The sequence below is a fragment of the Dipodomys merriami genome, unplaced genomic scaffold (assembly GCF_024711535.1).
Source record: "Dipodomys merriami isolate MVZ:Mamm:240054 unplaced genomic scaffold, mDipMer1.0.p SCAF_21, whole genome shotgun sequence".
Lineage (NCBI taxonomy): Eukaryota > Metazoa > Chordata > Mammalia > Rodentia > Heteromyidae > Dipodomys > Dipodomys merriami.
This window is the reverse complement of record NW_027203493.1, coordinates 21,643,810-21,669,056: the sequence shown is the minus strand read 5'-3', so window position 1 is coordinate 21,669,056 and position 25,247 is coordinate 21,643,810. Positions and strand designations below refer to the sequence as shown.

The following is a 25,247-nucleotide window of genomic DNA, read 5'->3' as shown; positions in this document are numbered from 1 at the left end:
CAGAAAAGAAAAACAATAACTTTAAAAAGGCACTTTTAATTCTCAAAAATCAAAATTAGCAAATGCCAGATGAGGATATGTTTATAGGAAAAAAGTTTAAAGTGAAACCAGGCCATATTGTTTCCCAATTCAGATGGAAACTTACTATTAAAAACCTTGCACAGATTGGAAATGACTAATTAACATTAGGAAAATGAAATTGGAAGAGCTGGCCTCATACCTTTTGTGGCTAAAAATGTTTGTGTCCACTTTTAACAGTGTTGTTTGAGTGTTAAATTTTTAGCGACTGGATTGAAAAGCAATAAATTATTTAATCTAGTCTGTATTTGATTTTGGGCACCAACTTCGTAGCTGTCAGTTCCCATCTCAAGTAAGGAGCCAGAGCTAGTTTTCAAGGATATCAAATTTAGATTAGAAAGGTGTATTCTAGAAAGATGGGATAGTCTGTATAATTAATTAGATTTCAATTAGTTTTACAATTTTTAACCATGTCCACATACCATTCTATAATTTTTAAATACTCTAGGGTTTTTTGTTGTTGTTGTTGTATTTTTTTTTTTTTTTTGGTGGTGGGGTTGGTACTTCTTCTTCTTCTTTTTTTTTTTTTTTTTGAATTTTCAGATCAGTTTTTAAACTAGCTTCTCCATAAGTCCCTATTCATCATTTGACTGTTACAGATAGCAGATGTCATACCAGCCAATAAACAAAATGATTGCAGGTATTGATACCAAGCAATATGCAAAATTATTGCTTTTCTTTTGAATTTATATCAGTATATTTATATCCATAAATACTCTTTAACATATGACATGATAAGGCAGTAGGTTCTTCTTTTTTATTTTTATTTTTGTTGGTGGTGGGACGTGAACTCTGGGCCTAGGTGCTGTTGAGCCACAGCACCACTTCTGACTTTTTCTGCTTACGTGGTGCTAAGGAATCAAACCCAGGGCCTCATGCATGCAAGGCAAGCACTCTACCACTGAGCCACCTTCCCAGCCCATTTTTGTTTTTAACCTGTGGAGGCTTCAGGAGAAAATAGCCTAATTTAATAGTCCTAGATTAGGAAAGAAAACTTTTTTTAAAAAACAGCTGTTTTTATTCCAATGGGGAATAATACTCATTAAGATGAAGTAGAAGTAGCACAGGATCTAGGTTGTAGTATTAACTTTGTCCTCAAAAACCTACCAGTTTACTTCACTTAATATAATTTTGTCCAAGTCTTTCCATTTCCTAACAAATGGAGCAATGTCATTCTTTCTGATGGAGGCATAGAACTTCATTATAAATATACCACATTTTCTTGATCCATTTATTTACTGAGGGGCATCTGGGTTGGTTCCATATCTTAGCTGTTGTAAATAATGCTGCGATAAACATAGTTGTGCTAGTAGCTTTAGTATAGCCTTGTTTATGATCATTTGGGTAAATGTTCAAAAGTGGGATTGCTGGGTTGTAGGGGAGTTCTATGTGGAGTTTTTGAAGAACTTCCATACTGCTTTCCAAAGTGATTGAACAAGTTTACATTCCCACCAACAATGCAGTAGCATTCCCTTTTGGCCACATCCCCTCCAGCATCTGTTGTTATTAGATTTTTTTTTCTTTTTTTTCGGGGAGGGGGGGTTCCGGTTGTGAGGCCTGAACTCTGGGCCTGGGCACTGTCCCTCAGCTCTTCAGCTCAAGGCTAGCGCTCTACTACTTGATCCACAGAACCACTTTTTTTTCTTTTTGCTTATGTGGTGCTGAGGAATTGAACCCAGGGCCTCAGGCATGCAAGGCAAGCGCTCTACCACTGAATCACCTTCCCAGCCCTAGATTTCTTGATTATAGTCATTCTAACTGGGGTGAGGTAGAATCTCAATGTTGTTTTCATTTTCATTTATGGCTAGAGAAGTTGAGCATTTCTTCATGTGTCTATTGGCTATTTTTGGAAAAAATTATATTAAGTAAGCCAGGCCCAAAGAAACATAGGTCCCATGGTTTCCCTTATTTGCAGTAACTAGTGTAAGTCTAGGACAAGCAGAAAAGGTCAAAAGTCACATACATATGACCATATAAGATGATGTTAAGTGAAATGAGCCCCAAGATAGGGACTCAGTGTTTTTTATTCTTTCTTGCTAGTGTGTGTGTGTGTGTGTGTGTGTGTGTGTGTGTGTGTGTGTGTGTGTGTGTGTGTGTGTGTGTGTGTGTGTGTGTGTGTGTGTGTGTGTGTGTGTGTGTGTGTGTGTGTGTGTGTGTGTGTGTGTGTGTGTGTGTTTGCCAGTCTGGGCCTGAACTCTGGTCCTGGGTGCTGTCCCTCAGCTCTTCAGCTCAAGGCAAGTGCTCTACCACTTCAGCCACAGCGCCACTTCTGGCCTTTTCTGCTTATGTGGTGCTGAGGAATTGAACCCAGGGCCTCATGCATGCAAGGCAAGCGCTCTACCATTGAGCCACTTTCCCAGCCCTCTTGCTATTGTTTTTAAGATATTTAAAATATACTATGTGATTTTTTTTTGTTTCTCTTGTATGTTCTTCCCCCACAGTATAACCCCTGTTTTCACTGTATTTAATGTCGAGGCCCTATATCTTGTATACACACTTTCTAATTTGGGGAGAGGAAGGGAAAAAACAAAATGCTGAAATAAGGATACATGTTGACCCATTGTAACAATGAGATGTAGAAGACTCTATGTTAAAAATGAACTTTACAACTTAGGAGGAGGAGTTGGGGAAGGAAGAGATGGTAGGGGAAAAACAAAGTAGGAAGTAACAATGCTCAATAGGAAATGTACTCATTACCTTACTCAAGTAACTGTAACCCCTCTGTACAGTATTTTTACAATAAAAATACATAACAAATAAAAATAAAATTTAAAAACCTACCAGTTTACTTCTCTAGCACCTCATTCTGCTTAGAATTTCCTCAAAATTCTGTGGGTATCCTGTATCCTATCAGATTTATAGCTACTTTTTAGGTGCTGACTCATTTGTGACAAAAATAACTAGAATCAAGTCATTCTAGGATATTGAGAAGACAATGGGGACAAAATGTCATTTAGTTGTATTTGATTTAAAAGAACTACCCTAAAGTAAGAAATGTTCATTTTTCATGTTCACTGTAAAGGAGGCTGATTGGAAAATGAAATATGGTGTGTTATAGAGTTAAATAATAGTATTAATTATCAATCATTATTAATGCCCTGGAAGTGTATTCATTAATGAATCAGTTGGTGATATTAGAATACACTGATATCAAGTGGTTCTTAAAAGCTAACTAGCCTGAATTATGACTATTTAATGATATTCTAGAATAGTGAATCTTTATATTTTGATTAATGGGCTTTGCCTTCTTTCTGATAGTTACCTTGGGATGCTAAGTTCCGTTTTTTTGCATTGCATCAAGTGTGTATCTATATATGTGTCCTCATTCATTCTGTGTGTCTACTTATCTCTGTTACTTTGAATATCTTTAATTTTCATATAAAGCACTTAGGAAAGTTGGGATAAGTGATTTTTAGTTATCTCCAAATGATAAGGAATGGGTATAATATTATTACAAGATGAGTGCTACAAAGTGTTATAAAGTAAGCTACAGAGTAGTGTGGCCTGTTTGACTCTATAGTGAAGCAATGTTATCTTGATTTGCCAGTTTGTACCAGGGATTATTTTACTGATTAGTTTTTAAAATTTTAATCATTCACAATTGAGGCTGATTTATATTAAAAATGAATTCCAGTTATATTTTTTTTCTATTTGCAATCAGGCCTAAAAACAATATACTTCTAAAATTAAGGTTGTTGTCAATTAGCTTAATGATAAGTTAAGCTCACTCTAAGGAGTAATTTTCTTTTTCTGTATTGGTTAGATTTTTCTAGATATGACATTTGGTTCAGGAGGCCACACAAGAGCCATTCTTCAGAAGGAATCAGATATTATTCTGTATGCCTTAGACAGAGACCCAACAGCTTATGCTATAGCGGAACAGCTTTCAAGATTGTATCCGTAAGTAATGTTTTTGTATATTGATTAATTTTTTTATTGTGAAAATACTGTACAGAGGGGTTACAATTACATGGGCAAGATAGTGAGTACATTTCTTATCAAGCATTGTAGCCTCCTCCTTTGTTTACCCTTCCATAAAAAGCAACAAAGAGATAATCTTATAAATGCGTTAGAAACAAATGCATGAAAGAAAAAAAACATTAAAATACATATCTAAGGGTTCATTTTCCTAACATCACATTATCTGACCTTTTCTGCTTGACTCATACATATACTAGATATTGCAAATAAGGGAAACCATGGGACCTATGTTTCTTTGGGCCTGGCTTACTTCACTTAATATAATTTTTTCCAAGCCTTTCCATTTCCTAACAAATGGGGCAATGTCATTCTTTCTGATGGAGGCATAGAATTCCATTGTGTATATTTACCACATTTTCTTGATCCATTCAGTTTGGACGACTTGTGTTTTACTTAAGTATCTCCTCCTGTTTGTCCAAAAAAGAATGAATACAAATAGGTTAAAAATTTCACCTGACGTCATAATACAGCTGCATCTATCTTTTTGTACCCATGAGATATATGAAGAAATAACTCCTGCTAGAGATGAAAGATAGTTTAAACCATTCATAAATCCTATTTCGAGAAATAGCCCATGATCATCAAAATGTTTTCCCCCATTTTTATTAGCTTGAGCAGTTGTAAAAGGGTTTTATTGTGGTGTTTCCATATATGCATATAATGTACTCCAATTAAATCCTTTTCCTCATTACTCCTCATCATTCCTCCTTTGATTTCTTAGAACAAATATAGCAGATTTGTTGTTTTATTTTTATACAAACATAGAACACTTGGACCCTATATTCCGGCCGGATTCCCTCTTCAAAATACAATTTTTGTTCTTTGTGTGTTGTGGCATGTGACTGTAGATACATTTACTCACTAGGCTGAGGCAGGATTTCTAGAGCCTAGGAGATCCAAGCCACCAAAGAAAATAAAGCAACATTGCAAGATGCTTTCTAGGAACTGGCATGAGTTACTTTGGAAGTATTTAGCAAATTAATTATGTGAGACTTTTTTTTTTTTTGGCTGATCATGGGGCTTGAACTCTGGGCTTGGTTGCTGTCCCTGCGCTCTCAAGCTCAAGGCTAGTGCTCTACAGCTTGAGTCACAGTGCCACTTCCAGTTTTCTAGTGGTTTATTGGAGATAAGAGTCTCACGGACTTTCCTGCCTGGACTTGGCTTTGAACCATGATCCTCAAATCTCAGCCTCCTGAGTAGCTAGGATTACAGGCCTGAGCCGCTGGTGCCCGGCTTCGTGAAACTTCTTTAGACCTCACAAGGACATTTATATGAAAGTAATGTACTTGTTTTCTCTGAGTTCTTTGTGAAATTTACAAGTGATTTATAATGATTTATCCTGCTACAGTTAGTGGAGATCAATATGGGATCTTTACACACAATAAAATACAGTTTTAATCACTAATCTTCCTTTAGAGAAAATTTTAATTAGACAGTAAATTCTATATGATACATTGTTGAAAACTATTACTCTAAAAGAGAAAACTGTCTTGGAGCTAAGATGACACTTCCCAGATAGGTAAATTGCAGTTGTCAGTAACGAGGAACTTTTTTTTTTTCCTTGCCTCTCATGCTCTGGAGCCTGCAAAAAATCAAGAAAATAGATAGAAATTTCAGAGATAAATTTTAATTTGATATGTTTGAACTTCCTATAGCTCATGCCTGTAATCTTAGCTACTTGGGAGGTAGATATGAAGAGGATTGAATTTCTAGGCCACCTAGGCAGAAACGTTCATGAGACTCTTATCTCAACTAGAAGAGGCTGTGGTGGCACATGTGCCTGTGATCCCATTTAAGATAGGAAGCCAAAAATAGATAGACTGCAGTCCAGACACAGCAGAGGCAAGAAGTGAGAACCTACTGCAAAAACTGCCAGTACAAAAAGGACCGGAAGCATGGCTCGGTGATAGAGTGCTAGCCTAGCAAGCTTGCAGTCTTGAGTTCAAATCCCAATACTGCTCAAATATGTTTTGATATGTGCTATCTTTTACTAGTTGTAGTTACCCAACAGTTAAATGATCTCTGCTAAAGCAGCAAAAGTATGACCATGGATAAGTTTAGTCCAAGAATAAAAGTAAGAAAGGCATAATACTTACATAAAATAGTTTTCTTTCAGCTTTCAGACTCTGCAAATTTCATGAATGAGATTTGTTTTCCCAATAAAATTGTAAAAGAATATTTATGCACATTTGTTTGGACAGTCACAGAATTCTATGGACACCAGGTTAAAAGCCTATGTTATTTTCTACAAATTTGGGAAGCATCATGTCAGCAATATTTATTAATAATGTACTATCTCCTCATTGAATTAAAACATTTTTTGTCATCTGTTAAATTCCTTTCTGTGGTTGACTGTTTCTGACTTTTTGAATGATGTTAATTCTTTCAACCCAAGCAAATATGTCTTTCCTTTTGTTCAGATCTTGTTGCATATGCCCTTTAAAAAAATTGGAAACATGTCTTTTATTGTTAAATTTGTTCTTATATATTTTATAAAGTTTTAGGTGTATTTGCGAATGGAGCATTATTTTCTTCATTTCCCTTGGTTGGTATTTCCACCTGAATGGAGTTTCAAGTTTGTATGTTACCATCACCTTACTCCTGCCACATTTTTATGTTAGAATTGACTTTTTTTTTTTCTTCTGCCAGTCGTGGGGTTTGAACTCTAGGCCTGGGCATTGTCCCTGAGCTCTTCATCTCAAAGCGAGAGCTCTACCACTTGAGCCACAGCGCCAATCTGGTTTTGGGGGTTAATTGCTTGATCCTGAGATCTCAGACTCCTGAGTAGCTAGGGTTACAGGCGTGAGCCACTAATGCCCAGCTGGTCCCTTGACTATTTTAGCCATAACTATCATTAACAGCTTTGTCTCTTAGCTCTTGTAGTACAAGACAAAATTTATGTTCCACTGTTATAATCCTAGGTCTTTGGTACTTATGTCATTGCATTTTTTACTTTTACTAGATTTGTGTTATTAATTATACTCTGTTTCATTTTAAAGAACTTTATTCAGAATTCCTGTAAGGTAGGCTTTCATTTTCTTTTCTGAAAGAATTTTAATTTATCCACATTTCTGAAAGACAATTTTGCTGACTAGAGTATTGTTAGTTGTCAGATTGTTTTTTCTAAAACAGTGTCAATTTATTCCTCTCTCAGCTTACCATTTAGATGAGAAGTTTACTGATAGACATTAAAATCTTTTGTGAATATTTCCTATACTTTATTCTTCTTGGAATTTGTAGTTAGTGGTTTCATTTTTGGGGTTAAATTTCATTGGTAGCTACTGGACATTTTAGACATACTGGATATTGTTTACATTCCTCATATTAAGAGAATTTTAATCAATTATGTCTTGACATATGCTTTCTGACATCATTTACTGTTTTGCTCCTTGAATTCATACCTTAGATAGGTTAATTATGTGCCCTAAATTCTGCATTAGTTTTTCTTTTTGCTTCTCTGATAATTTCAAATGTTATTTCTTTGAGTCTGCTGATCCTTTCCTCCACTTAATAGATCCAGCTGTTGAAATTTTCATAGCATTTTAAGTTTAGCGATTTTGTCTTCATATTTAGGGTTTCTAATTGTATTTTATTTGGTCTTGTCAAACTTCTTATGTTATTCATTTTAGCCACAAATTCTTGATGATCAGAAAGCTTCTTAATTTGCATTATTCTGAATTTTTTAAAAAATTATTTTCTAGATCTCCCTTTCCATGTTAGTGTTTTATCATTTGCAAAGAAAAATTTTCAGGCTTTTCAAGAATTCCTTTGACAGGGAAAGGGTTTCCCTAATTAGTGTATCCTGTGATTTTTGATGGACCAGCTAGCAATGACCTTCATTTTAGATTTTCTAGGTAGCCAGATTGCAGCTTTTGTACTGAGTTCCAGTAAAGCAACTGGCCAAACTCTACTATCCAATAAGATTCTTAGGTAGCTTTGCTATGTGACTGAGCTGTTCAATGGACATCAAAATAATGCCTGTTCTCATGAAGCCAGGCCACACGGCAGAGTCTATTTTTTGACTACATGATCCTTTCATTGAGGTTTAGCAGTTAGACAGGGTTGCAGGAGTAGTTTTGTAGTTAAGTGAATATGGATGACTAGGACATTTACATTCTTTATTGGAAATTCTTGGTTATAGTTTACCTTCTATTTTTCCTGTCTGAGAATCTATGATTGACTTGGAGGTTATTTCTAAGATGTGTTGGAGTAGGCTAGCAAATTGCAGAACTGATCAAACTCCAGATGTAGTATATTGGCATGTTTCAAAATATGATGTGAACATCTTCTCTTGACTGGGCCCTAGCATGAAGTCTGCTGCTTGGTATGGAAACTGACCACCTAGAGCTAGATATCACTTCCCATCTCTCCTAAGGAGAGCTTTATGAGTGCACTAGAATTTAAGGTTGAGTACCACTGTTCACCAGACAGTCTTGTATAGTAGTATCTAAGTTTGAGTGCCACTGTTGGTGAGTACACCAAGCTGTCACCAAAATCTGGACAGTGATCCTTATGGCTCCACCTTTTTACTTGCATTCTACCTAATTTCGATGGGTTAGCTTTGCTGTTTTTCTGTAGGTTCCCTGTCTTTTATGAAATGAAACTACAGTGAACATTGTAGAAAATACCTTGGTATGTCAGAGGAGCTGCATATATATACCTTGTTGGTTCCCTTTCCCCACTGTAGGAACTCTAGATACTAAAGCATTCCTTCTGGTGGGCACTGTAACAACCTTGGAAAAGGGGACAGCATGGTCAATGGAAGACCATTTTCCTACACTCATTCATTCATTCATTTACGTTGCTGAGGCTAAATCCAGGGGCTTACACTTTCTGGCAGGTACTGTACGCTTTGTCCTTCTTTTTCTCTATCAGTGAAATTTTGTTTGATTCTATGTAAGATGCACTAAACTCATGCTTATTTTCACATTTTTGGTTTTTCACCCAACAATGGAATAATTATCATGGGACAATTGCTAATTGATATTTCTGGAGTGTGGGATCAAGTTTGGATCTTTCTATTACCCTTTCTTGCTCTGGCTTTCATCTTTTTCAAATTTACTCCATATTCATACAAACGTAGCATTGTGGACTGGGGGTGTAGCTCAAGTGGTAGAGCATTTGTCTAGCAAATATAGCATTGTGAGCATATATATCTACATACTTTAAAATTTATTCAAAATTACTCCTAAAACCTCTAAAGTTGTGTAGTCTGTTCTTTAGATGTTTAACATTTACCTTTTTACTAGCTGCTATTTTTTCAATTTTTGTCACATTTACACAAGAAGCAATAATAAAGATGAGTATAGAACTCAGGACTTCAAATTTTCTGCTTGTGTTCTTTCAACCACTGTAAAGTTTATTTAAACTAGAAACATTTGTTATTACAGTCTATAGAAAAGCAAAGAATCAAACTCAGGAAATTTGGCTCCAAGGTCACTTCAGATGTTATGTAAAAGAAAGTACTATTTTAAATAACATTTCTAGACTTCCAGGATAAGATATAAGAAACTGCTGTTGTTAATCTTACTAACCATAGGATATCATTTGTGCTACGCACCGTGAAACCAAGAGAATTTCCATTAATATAAACAAATATGAAAAAATGACCTTGGAAAATTAATAAGACTTTTTTAGACCATTGATGATGTTCATCACTTTCTCAGTGCTTTTGATAACACAAATATCAGTAACAGAATTTTGTTTTTCTTCCTTTGAATTTTCTTAAGTATATAACCTTTGCCTAGGAAATGTCTGCCTTGAATTTATTTATGTGTGAATATAAAAATACTTGACTCTGGCTTACCTAACAATTTCAAGGATTACTGTCCAATAAACATTTATTAGATAATCTTCAGGGAGTTTGCTAGTTCTAAATTGAGAGTTCCAAAAGGATTAAGTCCATGTTTTCACTGAGCTTAATATGAAAGTTGAAAATAGCAGATAATTTCATAATGGTTTAATGACAGTTGTGATCATGACTACTAGTAAATGAATTATACTCTAAGATGAATATGACATTACAATAAAGTCTAGAACACCTGGGAAGATTTCCAAAGTATGTAAATGCAAGTCATGACCTGAAAGATGAGTGACTCTGAGTTTATAAAGGAGGGTGGTATTGTGGAACAAGAGAAAACACATCATTTTGAGAACATAATATTCAAAGCTCTCAAAAAAAGAAAAGAAGAGCTATTGGAGAACTATAAATTATAGTGGCATAAAAGGTGAACTCAGGCCAGATCATGAAAGATCATACAAGAAGGTTTTTATTCTCTTCTAGGCTATGGGAAAGCAGCAACGTATTTGAAACAAATACTGACATGATCACATTTGTATTTTATAAACAATTCTGCCTGATGTATGAAGTTGGTAGAAGGGAAAGCTGAGAAAAAATAAGGTGAGGAATCGTCACTTTATCAAATCGGTTATGATGTTTGATGATTAATCTTGATTGTAAACTTGATTGGGTTGAGAAGCAGCTATGAATAAAGAATGTTTCTGACTATATCAGTGAGAGCATTTCTAAAAAGTATTAACTGTGAAGGAAAGATGTATCCCGAATGTGGGTGACCCAGATGGGAAGAAAACAAAAACCTGCTGATGCTGGCATTCTTCCTCTGCTTCCTAACTGCCATGTGATATGCTGTCTTCCATCATGTTCTGCTCACCATGATGGACTGAAAGCTCTGAAAACATGAGCCAATATAAATTTAAATTTTCGCCTTTAACTTGTTCACTTTCCTCTTTGAGTTGGTTCACAGTGGCAGAAAGCAAATAAACACATAGTAGTTAGATCTCTAGAATTTTCTCTTCTTAATCATCCTATTGGACATTCTACTTCTCTTTAATAATCTTTGGTTTCTCATTTTAATGTTTTTTAAAAGGTTTTAACAAATGCATTCCAAGGTAGAACTAGATATCATGTATAATTTATTTCACTATATAACTCCAAAGTCAGACTTCTCCTTCCTTTGAATTCCCACTATGTCATTTTACTTACTACAAAACTTAGAATGAGATACATAAACTTTGTTTTTCTCAATTTCCTAATGTTCAAATGGAGATTATAATAGTATCTGTCTTCTAGAAATGTGAAGATTAGGGTTATTGTCCAACATTGAAGAACCCATGGAATTTGAATGGGTTCTTAACAGAATTTTATATAATAGAATACGTATATCCACGAATATCACATGAAGCTTAATAAGTATTGTTTTAAGTAAAAGAATTGTGTGTGCATATGTATATGCACTATATACATATGTACTTATTTGCAAACTATCTTACACATTCACATCCTCAGAATCTGAGTACTTGTTGATGTTAGGAAGAATTGATTTATGTTTCAAATAAAAAAGAAATCAATAGTGTTTGTGAAAGAGACCTGCTAGGAAATGTCAGTTTGACTAGAGATTTGAAATACGCCAAAACTTTTATCCCTTAACCTATATTTTACCTGTCTTGCAAAAGTGTAAAATATAGGCAGGAACTTGAAGTAAGGATATACGATTTAGCAAATAGAAAAGCAGATGTCAGAGGGACATATTAACAGGACCAAGTTCCTCCGTGAAGATTTTAGTTCATAGGTCCCTCCTGCCTTATGCAGCCTGGGGATGGGTATTCCAAGCACCACCCTTCGTCCTTGCTTCTTTAACCTTATAGGTGTATAACTGTGGGGTATTCTCCATTTTTTGGGGGGGGTTCTCTTAAATCCATTCTCATCTTTGGGAATGGTTTCGTTTTAAAACTTTCTCGGTTACTCTGCTTGAATCTTCTCACCCTCCACCTTTGTTATAAATGTCACAGATCTTTCAATATTTTTAGTTTATCTCTGTCTAGATCTTTTACCTTTAGAATCATCTGAATCTGGCTTATTTTAAGTCCCCACAGGTAAGGAAGCAGTCTAAATTTTTTAGATACAAATAGTCATGATTTAGAGTCTTAGTTCTGTCCCTTTCTATCTGTGGAACTTTACCTATGTAATCTAGTTCTTTTTAGTTTATTTCCTCATCTCTAAAATGAAGTGTTACTAATACTTATTGGTATGTTCTGCAGAATTAGATCATACAATTAAGTTGTTTAATATAAGATTATTTAATAAATGTTAGAAGTGCCTTGTCATAATAATTATTGTATAAATTATATATACATATACACATACATATGTACATATATTATACACACACACACACACACACACACACACACACACACACACACACACAGATGAAGTTTACCTTTTATTTGCTTTTCGTACTGCTCAATTCATTATGTTCACCTATAGATTCCCAGTCTTAGAAGCCACATTTAATTTTCCTCACCTGTCAAGTGTTCTTTCCTCACCTTTTGTCTATAACAAAAGGTAGAGTTACAGACAAAAGGTTGTGTTACAGACAAAAGGTAGTGTTACAGACTCTTTTGTAACAAGAGTCAGAGTCAATAGGACTATGTCTATGCTTTCCTCTGAATACTGGTGTTTCCTAAAATTCTCTAATAGTATTAAGAAGTGGAGCCTTTTCTAAAGTGATTAAGTCACAAATCCAAAGCCTTCAGGGACAAGATTAGTGCTCTTACAAAAAAAGATAACCTCTTACACTTCTATCAAGTGATGATATAATCTTTGACCCTTTCTACTAGTAGGTCTACTATGTAAGTCTTCATTTTAAATAGAAAATATGCCTTCACAAGAAACTGACTCTACTGGTACTTTAATGCTGTATATCTCAGTCTCCAGAATTGTGACAAATAATATCTGTCGTTTATAAGTTACACTGTATTTTCTTTGAACACTCTGAATGAACTGAGACAGCTTATCACAATTCTGAATGTTGTTCTAATAAGGTGTAACCTCACCTCCCCTACTCCCATCCTCTGGCCCAGATTTACTTTGTATTGGTTATAGTTTTCCATCAATTCTTGGCTTCAGACCAAAAGGACTAATACTATATGAACATCACCAATCACCATTATCAATCAGAAATTCTTTCCTGTAATTTTCCTTTTTTGATTCGTTTCTATACATATGTTTGAAAGTGTTCTCAGTTTAATTTTTAACTACTTGTTCTTGAGACCAAAGTTTCTATAAGGCTGATTTCTGAGTCATCTTTATTATCTATAGAAATTATACCTGATTACTTAGCTTGTTTCTAACATGGAGTCACATTCTGTGTGTATTTCAATAAAGTCTAATTTTGTTTTCTAACAAATGCAAATTTAACTACAGACCTATACATTAATATCTTAACACCTGTTCCCAATTAGTGTTTATTCTTAGAATATTTGGCTTAAAAGTTTACAAATATAAATTATGGAAATTAACATCCATATTTGAAATGCAAATGGTATTTATATTATAACAATGAGAACTGAATTACCCCTTCACAAAATTGAGATAATCCGTTTTTATTGCCTACGTCATTTAAACATATCCATATGGTAGAGGATAAAAATAGCAACTGCTTCAGTACTCGAATAGCTGTACCTAGAAAGATTCCATTTTATTTTATCTTGGACAAACACTGTATTTTAAGGCATATTTTATTACATATGAGAGCACTTTAGTAGAACTTTTATATTTGGTTTTCTAAGTTATTAAAAGAATGAAAACAATCCTTATATTTTCACTAACAGCATAAGCTAATTAAGTCACAATGAGTTTGCTGTAATTACACATATAATCCTCTGTTCTCTCCACTCCAGTTTTAATCTGAAGTGTAAAGTAAACCTGAAACAAATGACTGCTTGGTTAAGTTATGCGCTTTATTATTTTCTTTTCCTATGCACATACACCTAACTTTTTAAATGCACATCTAAACTTCACTTTAGTGCTTGCTATGAAAACACAACCTTGCATGTGCAGTTTCCCATGACATGGTTTTAGTACTACAAATGAATTCATTTTCTTTCTGAGATTAAATAAGTAATTTTCCTCGCTGGGAAATACTAAGAACATTATAGGCCCATATTTAAATTATTTTTTTATTTTATATTCACATTTCTCTCAGCACTGCTACTAATCCAATTCAAGAAATTATATTTGGGTCATATGTTGTACCATATTCTTGAATTATAGTTATTTTAAAAAATCAACATAAAATTCCTTTTACTGTATCAGGAAAAACAGATGTACAACAGTGTTTACAAAATAGGATAAATGTCAGGATTCAGACGTGTTATGTCTTTAAGAAAGTAGGCTTTTGTGACAAGAAGAATTGTCTCTACATTGTCTCTTCTATATGTTACATATACCATAATGTTATGGATGAATTTTATCTGATGTTGCACCTTCAGATTTCTATATAGCCTTTGGCATGTTTATACTAGGTTATATTATATGGAAGTCTGGTTGAATAGGAAATTGAGTGAGTGATCATTTCCCATTTTCTATATCAAATATGTGGAAGAGTAGTAACCAGATGCAGTTTATCTTACTTTCCACTTCACAATGTAAATAGAACAAAAAAAACCCCACAAACACCCCATTCTTTATAACAATGTTTTAAATTTATATTTTAGTTCTAGAAACTATATGGGGCTAATTGTATGTACAATTCCTCATTAAATATCACTTCCTTGAGATAAAAGAAAGTCAATATTATAACACTCAACTACCATGTAATAATGAAAGATACCAGCATTCATACAATAACTGATAAAATACTTTTTAGAGTAACACTTATGTCCTGAATCATTATTTTTTTATATTAGCTAAGATATTATAATGAATATTTTTTGTGCACTGTGTAGGTTCAGCGTAGGATTTTCTTCACTAAAACTTTGCAATGATATTGGTTAATTGCACATTTCAGACACCTTTCTAACCTTCTTTTTAGTCAGTGTTGAAAGAGTTTATTTTTAAGAGATATTGCTACTGACAGAATTTTTCCTTTTTCTCCTAGAATCTCAACAGCTATTCCCATGTTAAAGGCATCCCCAGAAAGCTCATCAAAGAATTTCCACCCACACTCTGAATATCTAACAGGGCATGACCCATTTTTTTTCTCTTATTAATGTAACAACATGTGCATTAAGGGGAAAATATGGAATAAGAGCTAATCTGAGCATAGAACTTTAAAGAGTGCTTATATGCAAGGAATTGAAATAGAAACCCAAATTAGTCTTCAACTACCCTTAATAACAGTCTAAGTATTTTATAATATGAAGTCACATGTGATGTAATTAATATGACTTTTTTCTTTCCCCCCTTTTTTTTTGTACATGGTTTGCCATGACACCAGTCATTTTTTATTTAGTGTCTCATGCTTTTGCGTGGTCTTCCCTCAGAACAATATCCTCCTACCTTTTTCCCCCTTGTTGCTGAGATTACAAGCGTGCCACACCAAAGACAGGTTGTTCCTTGAGATAAGAGCTTGTGGATTTTTGTGTCCCAACTGGCCCCAAACTGTGATCCTTCACCTTCACCTCCAAAGTAGCTGGGATTATAGTGAGCCACTGCACTCAGCCTTCACTATGGTTGTGAGTTACTTAAAAATGTATCTTCAAATGCAGTGAGTGTAATGTCCAATTGGAACATACTATAATATAAGCCACTATTTCTCCTTGTTTATTTTCTTAGTGATTGCCTTTCTGACTAGGGTGAGTTGAAAACTTCCTGTCTTTTTGAATTAAATTTTCTTTATATATAAGAATGTTGAACAGTTCTTCATGAGTCTATTAGCCATTTTTATTTCCTCTTAGAATGATCTTTTTAAGTACTTTAATTATTGGTTTATTATTTTACTGTTAGTTTTTTTTCTGGTCATTAATCATTTGCTTATTGAATAGCTGGAGATTTTCTTTCCTTCTTTTGGTTGTCTCTTGTTTCTAGTAATTATTTCTTTTGATGTCTAGAAACTGGAGGTGTGGCTGAGGTCTCCCAGCTCTTTCCAGCATGCATCCCTACTTTTTTGTTCCTTTCTAACCTTACTAATCTCCCAGCCTTCTGGCTATTTTTTTTTTTTAAGTATTCTAAGCTACTTCCTCTTCTTGAAGCTGTTCAACCCTTAGAAACAAACTGTGTTTCTTTTATTTTCATTGATTGATTGCTTATAATACTGCTTGACACTAAGGTGTTAATAAATGCCTTTTATTGCATGAATAAAGGAATCAATGAACAAACAGCAATTAAAATTGAATAGGTGGTCTGCTGTTTACTTCATTGTAAATGATACAATTACAATTGCTATTTTGTTCTGTTTTGGAAAAGGGTTCCTTGCTATGTTTTCCAAGCTGACCTTGATCTCTTGGACCCTTTTACCCCAACATTCTAAGTGGCTGAAACTATGTGTACAAGCTGCTATACTAAATTTTAAATAAAGCTGTGCTGGAATACTTGGTTCTTTATGGACTTTACTTCAATGTCATTAATACTAAGTTAATCTGTGCATTCACACAACCAGTGTTCATTAGATAGTATGTGAAGCTTCCTTGTTTTGTTATCTAGGAAGCAAGTCAGACAGACACCTTAAGAGTCCAACTCCTGTGCTTAAAGGAGAAGTCAGTTATCCCTGTAAAAGACTATTAATGCAACTTCAAAGTTATACTTTATTTTGTTTCATGAGAATTTTCAGGAATGTGCTGTCCCCTGTATGTGCTTTTCTATATAAACATATATTGGTTCTCCAATAAAAGTCAGATGCTTTTTTAATTCAAGGACAACGATGCTTTAAAACACCTTCAGTCAATGTTCTTACTTGCTGCTGCATTCATTTATCTACTGATTTGTTTGTCTGCTTTGCACTTACCAAAATGACAAACCTATCGTTTCTAAGAACTTGGCCATAAACATAACTTGAGTAAGAAGTATGAGCTTTGTTTTAGATAACAGGAAATTGCATACAATGTTCTACAAGGATTTATGAATAATTAAAAAAATTTAAAGATAAAAAAAACTTTGACATGAATTAAACTATAAAGCCATAGCTGCAAAAGGATAATATCTCAAAATTTTATGAAAACTCAACAACTTCGTTTACTTCATCTTTATATCATCACATTCATTCACTATGTAGATGGTAGTATTTGTATCCTCTAAACTACTTTTCAAAGCAAAGACACAGAGATCCATAGTCATATAGCAAGTCATTTGTTCTCCTGGAATTAAAATTTTAAATTTGGGGATGGAGATATAGTTCAGAGATATGGCATTTATCCAGCATATGTAAAGCCCCTGGTTTTATCCCCATCACTATAACAAACACAAACAAACCAAAAACACCCAATCCTTTTTTCCCCCAGTCTTGGGACTTGAACCCAGGGCCTGGACACTGTTTCTACACTTCTTTTGCTGAAGACTAGTACCCTGCCACTTGAGTCACATCACCACTTCCGGCTACTTCTGCTTATCTGGTACGGAAGAATTAAACCCAGAGCTTCATGTATGCTAGGCATGAATTCTACCACTAAGCCACCTTCCCAGCCAAAAAACATCCCATCTTAAACATGTGCTTAAAGGCACCGAGCTCACTTTCTTCTTATTCCATTGAGACTCTTTTGGCCCACTCTTCTTTGTTCTTAAAAACAATTGATTTGTATCAGATTTATACAAGTTTAACTTTAAGTTTTTCAAATTTTAACTTGACTCTGTCCACCTTAAGCAAGTTTTTTTTTTTCGTTTCATTTTTGTTGTTGTTTGTTTTTTAAATCAGAAGTTTAAGGATATTTAAAATAATGGGAAACAAGGATGACAGCAAAGCAAAAAAAGGCAACATTTGGGAAACAGTTAAAGAAATATGAGTGAAAAAAAAAAAACTCATTAGGAAATTAGATAATGAAGAATCCTGCTTACTGACTGATTTGACCAAAAAAGAAAGAAAGGAAAGAAAGGAAGGAAGCAAAAGGATGAAAAGGGAAGGGAAATTGAATTACTTAATAAGATTTGATTATCAGAAATTGAAAGATTTATTTTCAAGATCCTGTTGTATTTTTGTAAGCAAATAAAATGCCCCCAAAATACATTTTTTAATCCTATTTAATCCAGAAAAAGTTCATTTATTAACATATTTGTGAAACATCTCTGGCAGTTTTTTGTTTGTTTGTTTGTTTTTGGTTAGTTGTGGGGCTTGAACTCCTGGCTTGGGCACGATCTCTGAGCTCTTTTGCCTAAGGCTAGTGCTCTACCACTTTGAGCCACAGCACTACTTCCTTGGGTATTAGAGTAGTCAATGATGAAATTAATGTGTTCTGTCCCCATGAGAGTTACTCACCACAGATTTGAGCCCATAATAAACATTTTAAACAAATTACCAATATATGAGAAAGTGTGATCTGCTATATAAAACAGTCAGAAATCGGCAAAGCTAGACTGGGAATATGCATGAGAGGGCAGTGTATAGACAAAATCAGTTACAGTTTTCAATGGCATGAATAGCAGTCTTGGACGAGGTAAAGAGAGTGAGATGGATGTGAGAAGACAGCATACAGGAAAACAAATGCCAGAGCAGCAGTGAAGGCATGAAGTTTTACCATCCATATCTGGGATGTTCATGGGAACACAAGGGAACAAGTCCATGTGAAGAGTATATAATTAGCAAATAAGAGATCATGTCAGAAAGCTAATGAGTGGGAAGGGGGTAGTCTTGCTCAAATAGCAATTCACGCAGAGTTCTGCAGGCCATTGAAATATTTTTGGCTTAAATTCAAAGTGAACTTGGAAGTCACTGTGAGAATGAGCACTGAAATGAGTGACATTATCTGACTTGTCTTAAAAGCATTTCTCGGGCTGTTATATTGAGAATAGTCCCAAGGGGGCCAAGGCAGAAGCAGGGAAGCAAGAAAAGGGGTTATTAAATACTATCAGTAAAACTGTGTTTAAGATTATAATCTTGACTAGAAACTTGAGACATCTGATGTAAGAGCTAGGCATGTGTTTGCACGTTTTTAGCATATCCTCATTTGTCATTTGGTTTTAACTAGTCTTGTTTAAATTTTTCTGTTACTATACATTGGGTTATTGATTTCCTTTCCTGCTTCATATCATCTCTTCTCTGAAGTATGAACTGTTCAGTGACAAAAACGATATCTTGTTTACTTGTATATTCTCAGTTCTCAAAATTTGTCTTTGAATTAAAGTAGAACAGCCTAGATGCAAGTTATATGTAAAAGAAAAATCATAGGAGAAGAAGAAAATGATAAAAAAGACAAGCTTCAAATAGTAAATTTATCAATCATAATTTAGAATACCATTTCATATATGGTACTTCCCTTTATTCTGACTGTTGTTTATCTATATTATTATTTTCCACTTTCATTGATATCTTTATTTAATAGACAAAACTGCAGTTTACCTCTAAATTGGCCTCTGTTTATTTAATGACAGCATAAATATTAGCATTTTGAAGAATGAGGCAGAAGATTTTTGAGTTGATCTGAGTTTTTTCAATGAGTTCTCCATAAGCCTCCATAAGGCTACTATATGGTGATAAGCAGAAAAACTATTACCAAATAGTTTCATGATCTAGCCAGAAGCCCGCAGGAGCTATTTAGTGGCGGAGATCAGATTATTAGCAAGGTGCATTATATTCATAAATTGCTTTGTTAAGTGGCAGTTCCTGCATATAACTACGTAAAGATAATAAAAAATTAAATTAAAAAATTTTGGTATTATAGCTATCTGTTATTACATGTATGCTTATATTAAAAAATGTGTATATTTGTTTCTTTGAAAGATGATAATCTGAGCAAGCTTTATCATTAGCGCTCACTATTTATATTTCCTGTCCTCTTAATAAGTAAACAGTATTCACTTAGATGCAAAGGTTTCAATATGATTGGAATTAATTTCATGATTTCTTTTGGTGATGCCTTTTCTCCCTTAGCACCTGAAGTGTAGTAAATGTATATTTGTTGCAGTTAAGACAGTCAAATGGAAAGAATTGCTAAAGATATATTATCATGGTTGCTTTACTGTCATTAAAGTCCTTTCATCTTTTTGGCTCTTTTGATAAAACGGGATTTCTTTAGATAAAATTGCTTGGACATTTAGGTTCCTTTTTGAAAAATGATATGCCTACTGAATTGATTTGCCTTCTTACAGAACTTGTGATTTCAGTCTTCACTTTGTTTCCTTTGTGTTTCTCCAACACTCATGGCTCACTGCTGTCTGCTGGTGATAGATTTAATTCCTTGTTACAACATAGGTTATTTTATATTTTTAAAAGCTTGATTTTCAAGGGTTCTGATAGAACAAGTACCATATGAAAAAATCATTGTAATGTTCAATCTATTGTCAAGATTTGAAAATTATCCACTTTGTAATAAATGTATTTTTACTTTTTATTAAGTAACTGTGATTAAGAATAGAATTTTTAAAAATCTTCTTTTAAATAATAAACATTTTGACTAGCTACTTTAGATTGCTACGACACGTGTTTGGATTTCACTACTTTATAGAGCATATTTTGGCTTGATGATGTTGGGGAAAGTTACTGAGACAGTAACTGAGACAGCAGCTAACTACAAATTCTATACCTTATAGGGTTAAGAAGATTAATTGGGCTAGTATATGTTAAATGAAAAAAGACCCTAACAAGTAGTGAATGTATGTATAATCTATTGTATATCCATCAGTAGAGATACTTACATTATCATAATTCTAGTCAGTTTTAGCTTTTGCCCAGGAAATGAGAATTTGATGCTTTGTTATGGCACCCATGCCATGTCATCCAGGTAGATGTTTTAGTGATAAGCATGCGCGAGGTCTGTGAGCTGAATGACCTCCAAGAACTGCACTATCCTGTGCCATGGTCCCAGTCATATGCGCTCACTGCTTGAGTATTGATGTAGCTTATGTCCAAAGAGCTAAATTTTTATTTTAATTGTATAGAAAACTAGTATTTGAATTAGCTATTTGAAACACTTAATTAGTTTTGGAACACCCTAAAAATGTGAATGTACTTTTCCAACTCAAAATTTTATGAAATTTAAATGCAGATCAGGTATTTTAGATGAAATGGTGTTTGAATTGAGATATGCTAGCAATGTAAAATAAATAATTTTAAATACTGCAAATATAATGTAAAATATGTCAATGATTTTTAAATTAAGTCATACATATTACTTTATATTCCTATAATTTCTCAGAAAGACAAATTATTGAAAATATGATAACCACATTAAAATTTTACGTATTTTAAATTTTAGTAGATACTGCCACCATAATACAATATATAATAGCAGTCACAATTTTGTTTTGTGGCTTTTTCTCCACTTCAATACCTAAGACATTTACTTTGTTCAATGAAAGGAATCATTTAGAAAAAGTATATAGTTACATATTTTTCTCTGTTTTATGAAATGAGTTGGCTTATACTGTCATGCTATAAAACTGCCAATCAACACTTTTTATAATGTGGTCCACAAATCAAGCTTTATAAAAGTCTAAAGCCCAGGAACATTTATGATTGATTATTTGAGCAGTTTCCTGGGAGGAAAGCAAGTACTATGCTATAAATCCGGAACCAAAAACTCATTCTTTATTGGGTTGCTTACGTCTTTGTCCCATAATCAACTTACAGAAGTACAGCAGGTGGCTTGAAGATAAAGTGAGTTAACAATTAGTAAGGCTTTTGCAGGGCTCTTTGCGTCACTATTTATTTTCAAATTATTTACTAATAAATTGCCCAAGAATTTAAAATCAGGTGGAAAAATAACAAAGGGAAAGCTTATTTTAAGTACTAATTACTAGGTACAATAATTTAAAATGTTATTTACATTATTTAAATTTTTAACATGGGAAAAATGGGGTTTTTGTATAATGTAGTTATCAGTCTTAGTTATTAGTGTGTTGTTGAAAATAACTATGAGTATTTGAAAAAGAACACTTTTGATCTATTCTACAAATCTTATTCAATAGTTTATAAAACTGTATGTCCTTTCTTCTCCATAACACTTTTTCTGTTTTACCTTAACTCCTGCTACACAAAGCAGACCTTTCTAACTTTCTAGGGATAGGTCAAATATCTTTTCTGAGTACCCTTAACATCCATTTCTTATATCTGTCCACAGCATTTATTGTGGACCCTTATTTAGTATACACAGGTATATAATTCTAAGGAAAATACAAGTGATGAAAACCCGCAGGTGCTAAGGAACTGCAGTTTTATTCGTTTTTTCTGCTAAAAGACTTGCTGCTTTTCAACAAACTTAAAATTTTCACTTCATTTAAATTAGGCACATTAATTTTACCTTTCCTTTTGAATACCATTGGCTTTTTGAGAGAAAATGTTTCACAAAATGAAAAGCAAGGAGACAGCATATCAGAGAATGATACAAATATAGTGGATTTAAATACAACTGATACAGCAGGATTGAAAGTGCCACTCCACTTCAGCTGAGCTGTGTAATGTGCATATGAAAATTTTAAAGTTTTGTTTTGAAATTTCTTTTGATTTAAAGAAAGTATAATGATATTGACAGCAGTTGGTACAAACCACATGCAGATGAATCTATAAATAAGGCAGATCTACTATAACTCTATCTCTTTTCTATATTTTGCCTGTGGTAGAAGATTCTTCCATCTGACTTTTGGTTTATTACAGTAGCCTTGTAAATAAAAAATTAATATTTATCCATGCTTTCACCATATATTATAAATTGAAGGAGTTTCTTTTTATTTTAGTAGGGAGGAAAAGCCTTGATTTTTGTTTTGACATTTTGAGGAGTAATAACAAATATGGAAGTAAATAAATTTTGCATCTCCATGAGGTGAAAGGTACTGGGGTTTTGTTGTTGTTGTTTTGTTTATTGTCATAAAACCTCAGGTTTTGCACACAGGGCCTCACACTTGACTAGGGCTCTACCATTTGAGCAATACCTCCAGTCAAGCTTTTGTAGGGTTATTTTGGAGATGGAATCTTGAGGGGTTTTATACCCAAGCCTCCAACTTCAGACTTCTTACTAGCTATGATTACAGGTGTGAACCACAGACTCTGAATATGAATTACTTTTTAATGCTATTTTTCAGTTTTTACTGTGTAAGTTTATCTTTTTTAGCCCACCTTCAGTTAGTCTTTACAACAAAATTATATAGTATTTTCTTTTCCTGTTTTATTATAGCAAAATGCGCACTCAGATTGACTAAAGTTAAATACTAAGAGTAAAAATAAGTTGTCTTGGGCTGGGAAGGCAGCTCAGTGTTAGAGTGTTTGCCTCACATGCATGAGGCCCTGGGTTCCATTCCTCAGCACCACATAAGCAGAAAAAAAAAAGCCGGAAGTGGTGCTGTGGCTCAAGTGCTAGGGTGCTAACCTTGAGCTGAAGAGCTGAGGGACAGCGCCCAGGCCCAGAGTTCAGCCCCCACGACCAAAGGAAAAAAAAAAGTTGTTTTTCCAGTAGATTTCTTTCATGTCCCATAAAAGCATCTCAGTACCTTTACCTTATCTTGAACACATATAATAGCTGTTAATCTCTTTTATAGACTGGTTTTTCTGTGCTTTCTTTTCTCTATGAGCTTTTCTCTCTCTTCTTGTATTCTGAAATTCCTACAAGGAAAGAATTTATCCTCTCCAAGAAATCTAATAAATGGTTACTGTTTGACTGACTAAAAGAGCTAATATGAGGTGATATACAATAATTAAGCATGGACTCTAGAGTTAGACTGACTCTCTGACAGTGTACCAAAAGGAAGATTTTGGTAATTTAATTTTTCCAATTTAATTTTTCAGGTCTTGCATTTGAAAATGAGCATAACAGTGGTATCTAGCTAGCTTGATAAGCATATTCTGTTCACAGAGATACTTACAAAGCACTTTGCTTAGAGGGTTTCTCATAGAATACATTCAATAAATTATACTTCAGTTAATAATGATAATTATTGCTTTATCTACCTTATACCTTTAAAAGCTGAGATACTCCTCTAGTTACTTTGCCTAATTATTATTATGAATATTGTATATTATTAATAATACAATATATTACTATAGTATATTATATATTATTGTCAACAAAAAATATAATAACAATTATTATATTTTAATTTTATAAGTATGGTTTTAGTTCCTATTATGGAAAAGGTTTTGATTTTTGTATGTGAATACACAGATAATGTCATTAGTGTTTTGCTGGATTAGTACTATACTAAAAAGATATTTTAGAACTTACTTTCTTAGAAATTACCTAGATCTTACTTTGAAAAAATGTTTCCTATACATCATTATCCTAGCTATTCAGGAGGCTGAATCTGAGGATCAAAGTCAGCCAGCCAGGAAATATAGAGACTATTATCTCTAATAACTACCAAAAAAAAAAAAAAAAAGAGGTGAAATTGGAGATACCGCTTAAAACAAGCTCACAGACAGTGCCCAGTCCCTGAGTTCAAGCCCCAGGACCAGCACGTGCACATGCACACACACACACACACACACACACGCACACACGCGCGCGCACACACACACACACACACACACACACACACACACACACACACACACACAGAGTTTCTCCCACCAGATTTGTTCCATTCACTTTTTCTTAGAAAAGTAGTAATTGAATAACCTAACATACTTTATAGATTATATACATTGCAGATTCAGCAAAATTATTGACTCAAAGACCAAATTGGTCTTCTTTCAGTTAGTTTTCATTATCCAGAAAAAATCATCTTCAATTCTATTCATTCACCTGTCAGGAAAAGTATCTCTTTCCTTGTTATAGGTGACCTTGACATCAGTATTATGTAGAATGTCGTTATTTCTGCATTACTAGTAAAATAGATCAGGTCAACCACCTTGCCAATTAGAGTTCTTCACTGAAGTAAACATTAGTAAGCAACTATCTTCCTGAAGTATTGATTAACTTTCTTTCAGATATATGCCTAGAGTGGTATGACAGTGTCATAAAGTTTGTCTACTGTTATTTTTTTGAGGAAACTCCTTACTGATTTCCATAGTGGTGGGAAGGAATGTAGCCAGTCCTTTTACTTATTATACCATATTTCTACACCAACAAAGGATAAATAAGACTTATCCCTTTTTGTCTTGGTCTTCTTTTTTTTTTGGTTGGTCATGGGCTTGAACTCTGGGCCTGGGCACTGTCCCTCAGCTCTTCAGCTCAAGGCTAGCACTTTACCACTTGAGCCACAGTGCCACTTCAGATTTTGGGGGGGTTTTTTTGAGTGATTTATTGGAAATAAGAATCTCACAGCCTTTCCTGCCTGGGCTGGCTTTGAACTCTGATCCTCAGATCTCAGC

The 25,247-nt window shown here is 34.0% G+C and overlaps 1 protein-coding gene across 5 annotated transcripts in view; it reads left to right on the top strand.

The window, feature by feature from the left end:
• The window catches only part of Mettl15 (methyltransferase 15, mitochondrial 12S rRNA N4-cytidine), a 130,342-nt gene that overhangs the window by 64,895 nt on the left and 40,200 nt on the right, over positions 1 to 25,247 (top strand). For 4 of the 5 annotated variants that reach the window (XM_070032685.1, XM_070032683.1, XM_070032684.1 and 1 more), the window contains one exon: positions 3,842 to 3,978. The exons of the other annotated variant lie outside the window; for it this stretch is intronic. In XM_070032685.1, the coding sequence (XP_069888786.1) occupies positions 3,842 to 3,978 (137 nt within the window). The remainder of the gene's footprint in view (positions 1 to 3,841; positions 3,979 to 25,247) is intronic. 5 annotated transcript variants of the gene reach the window in all.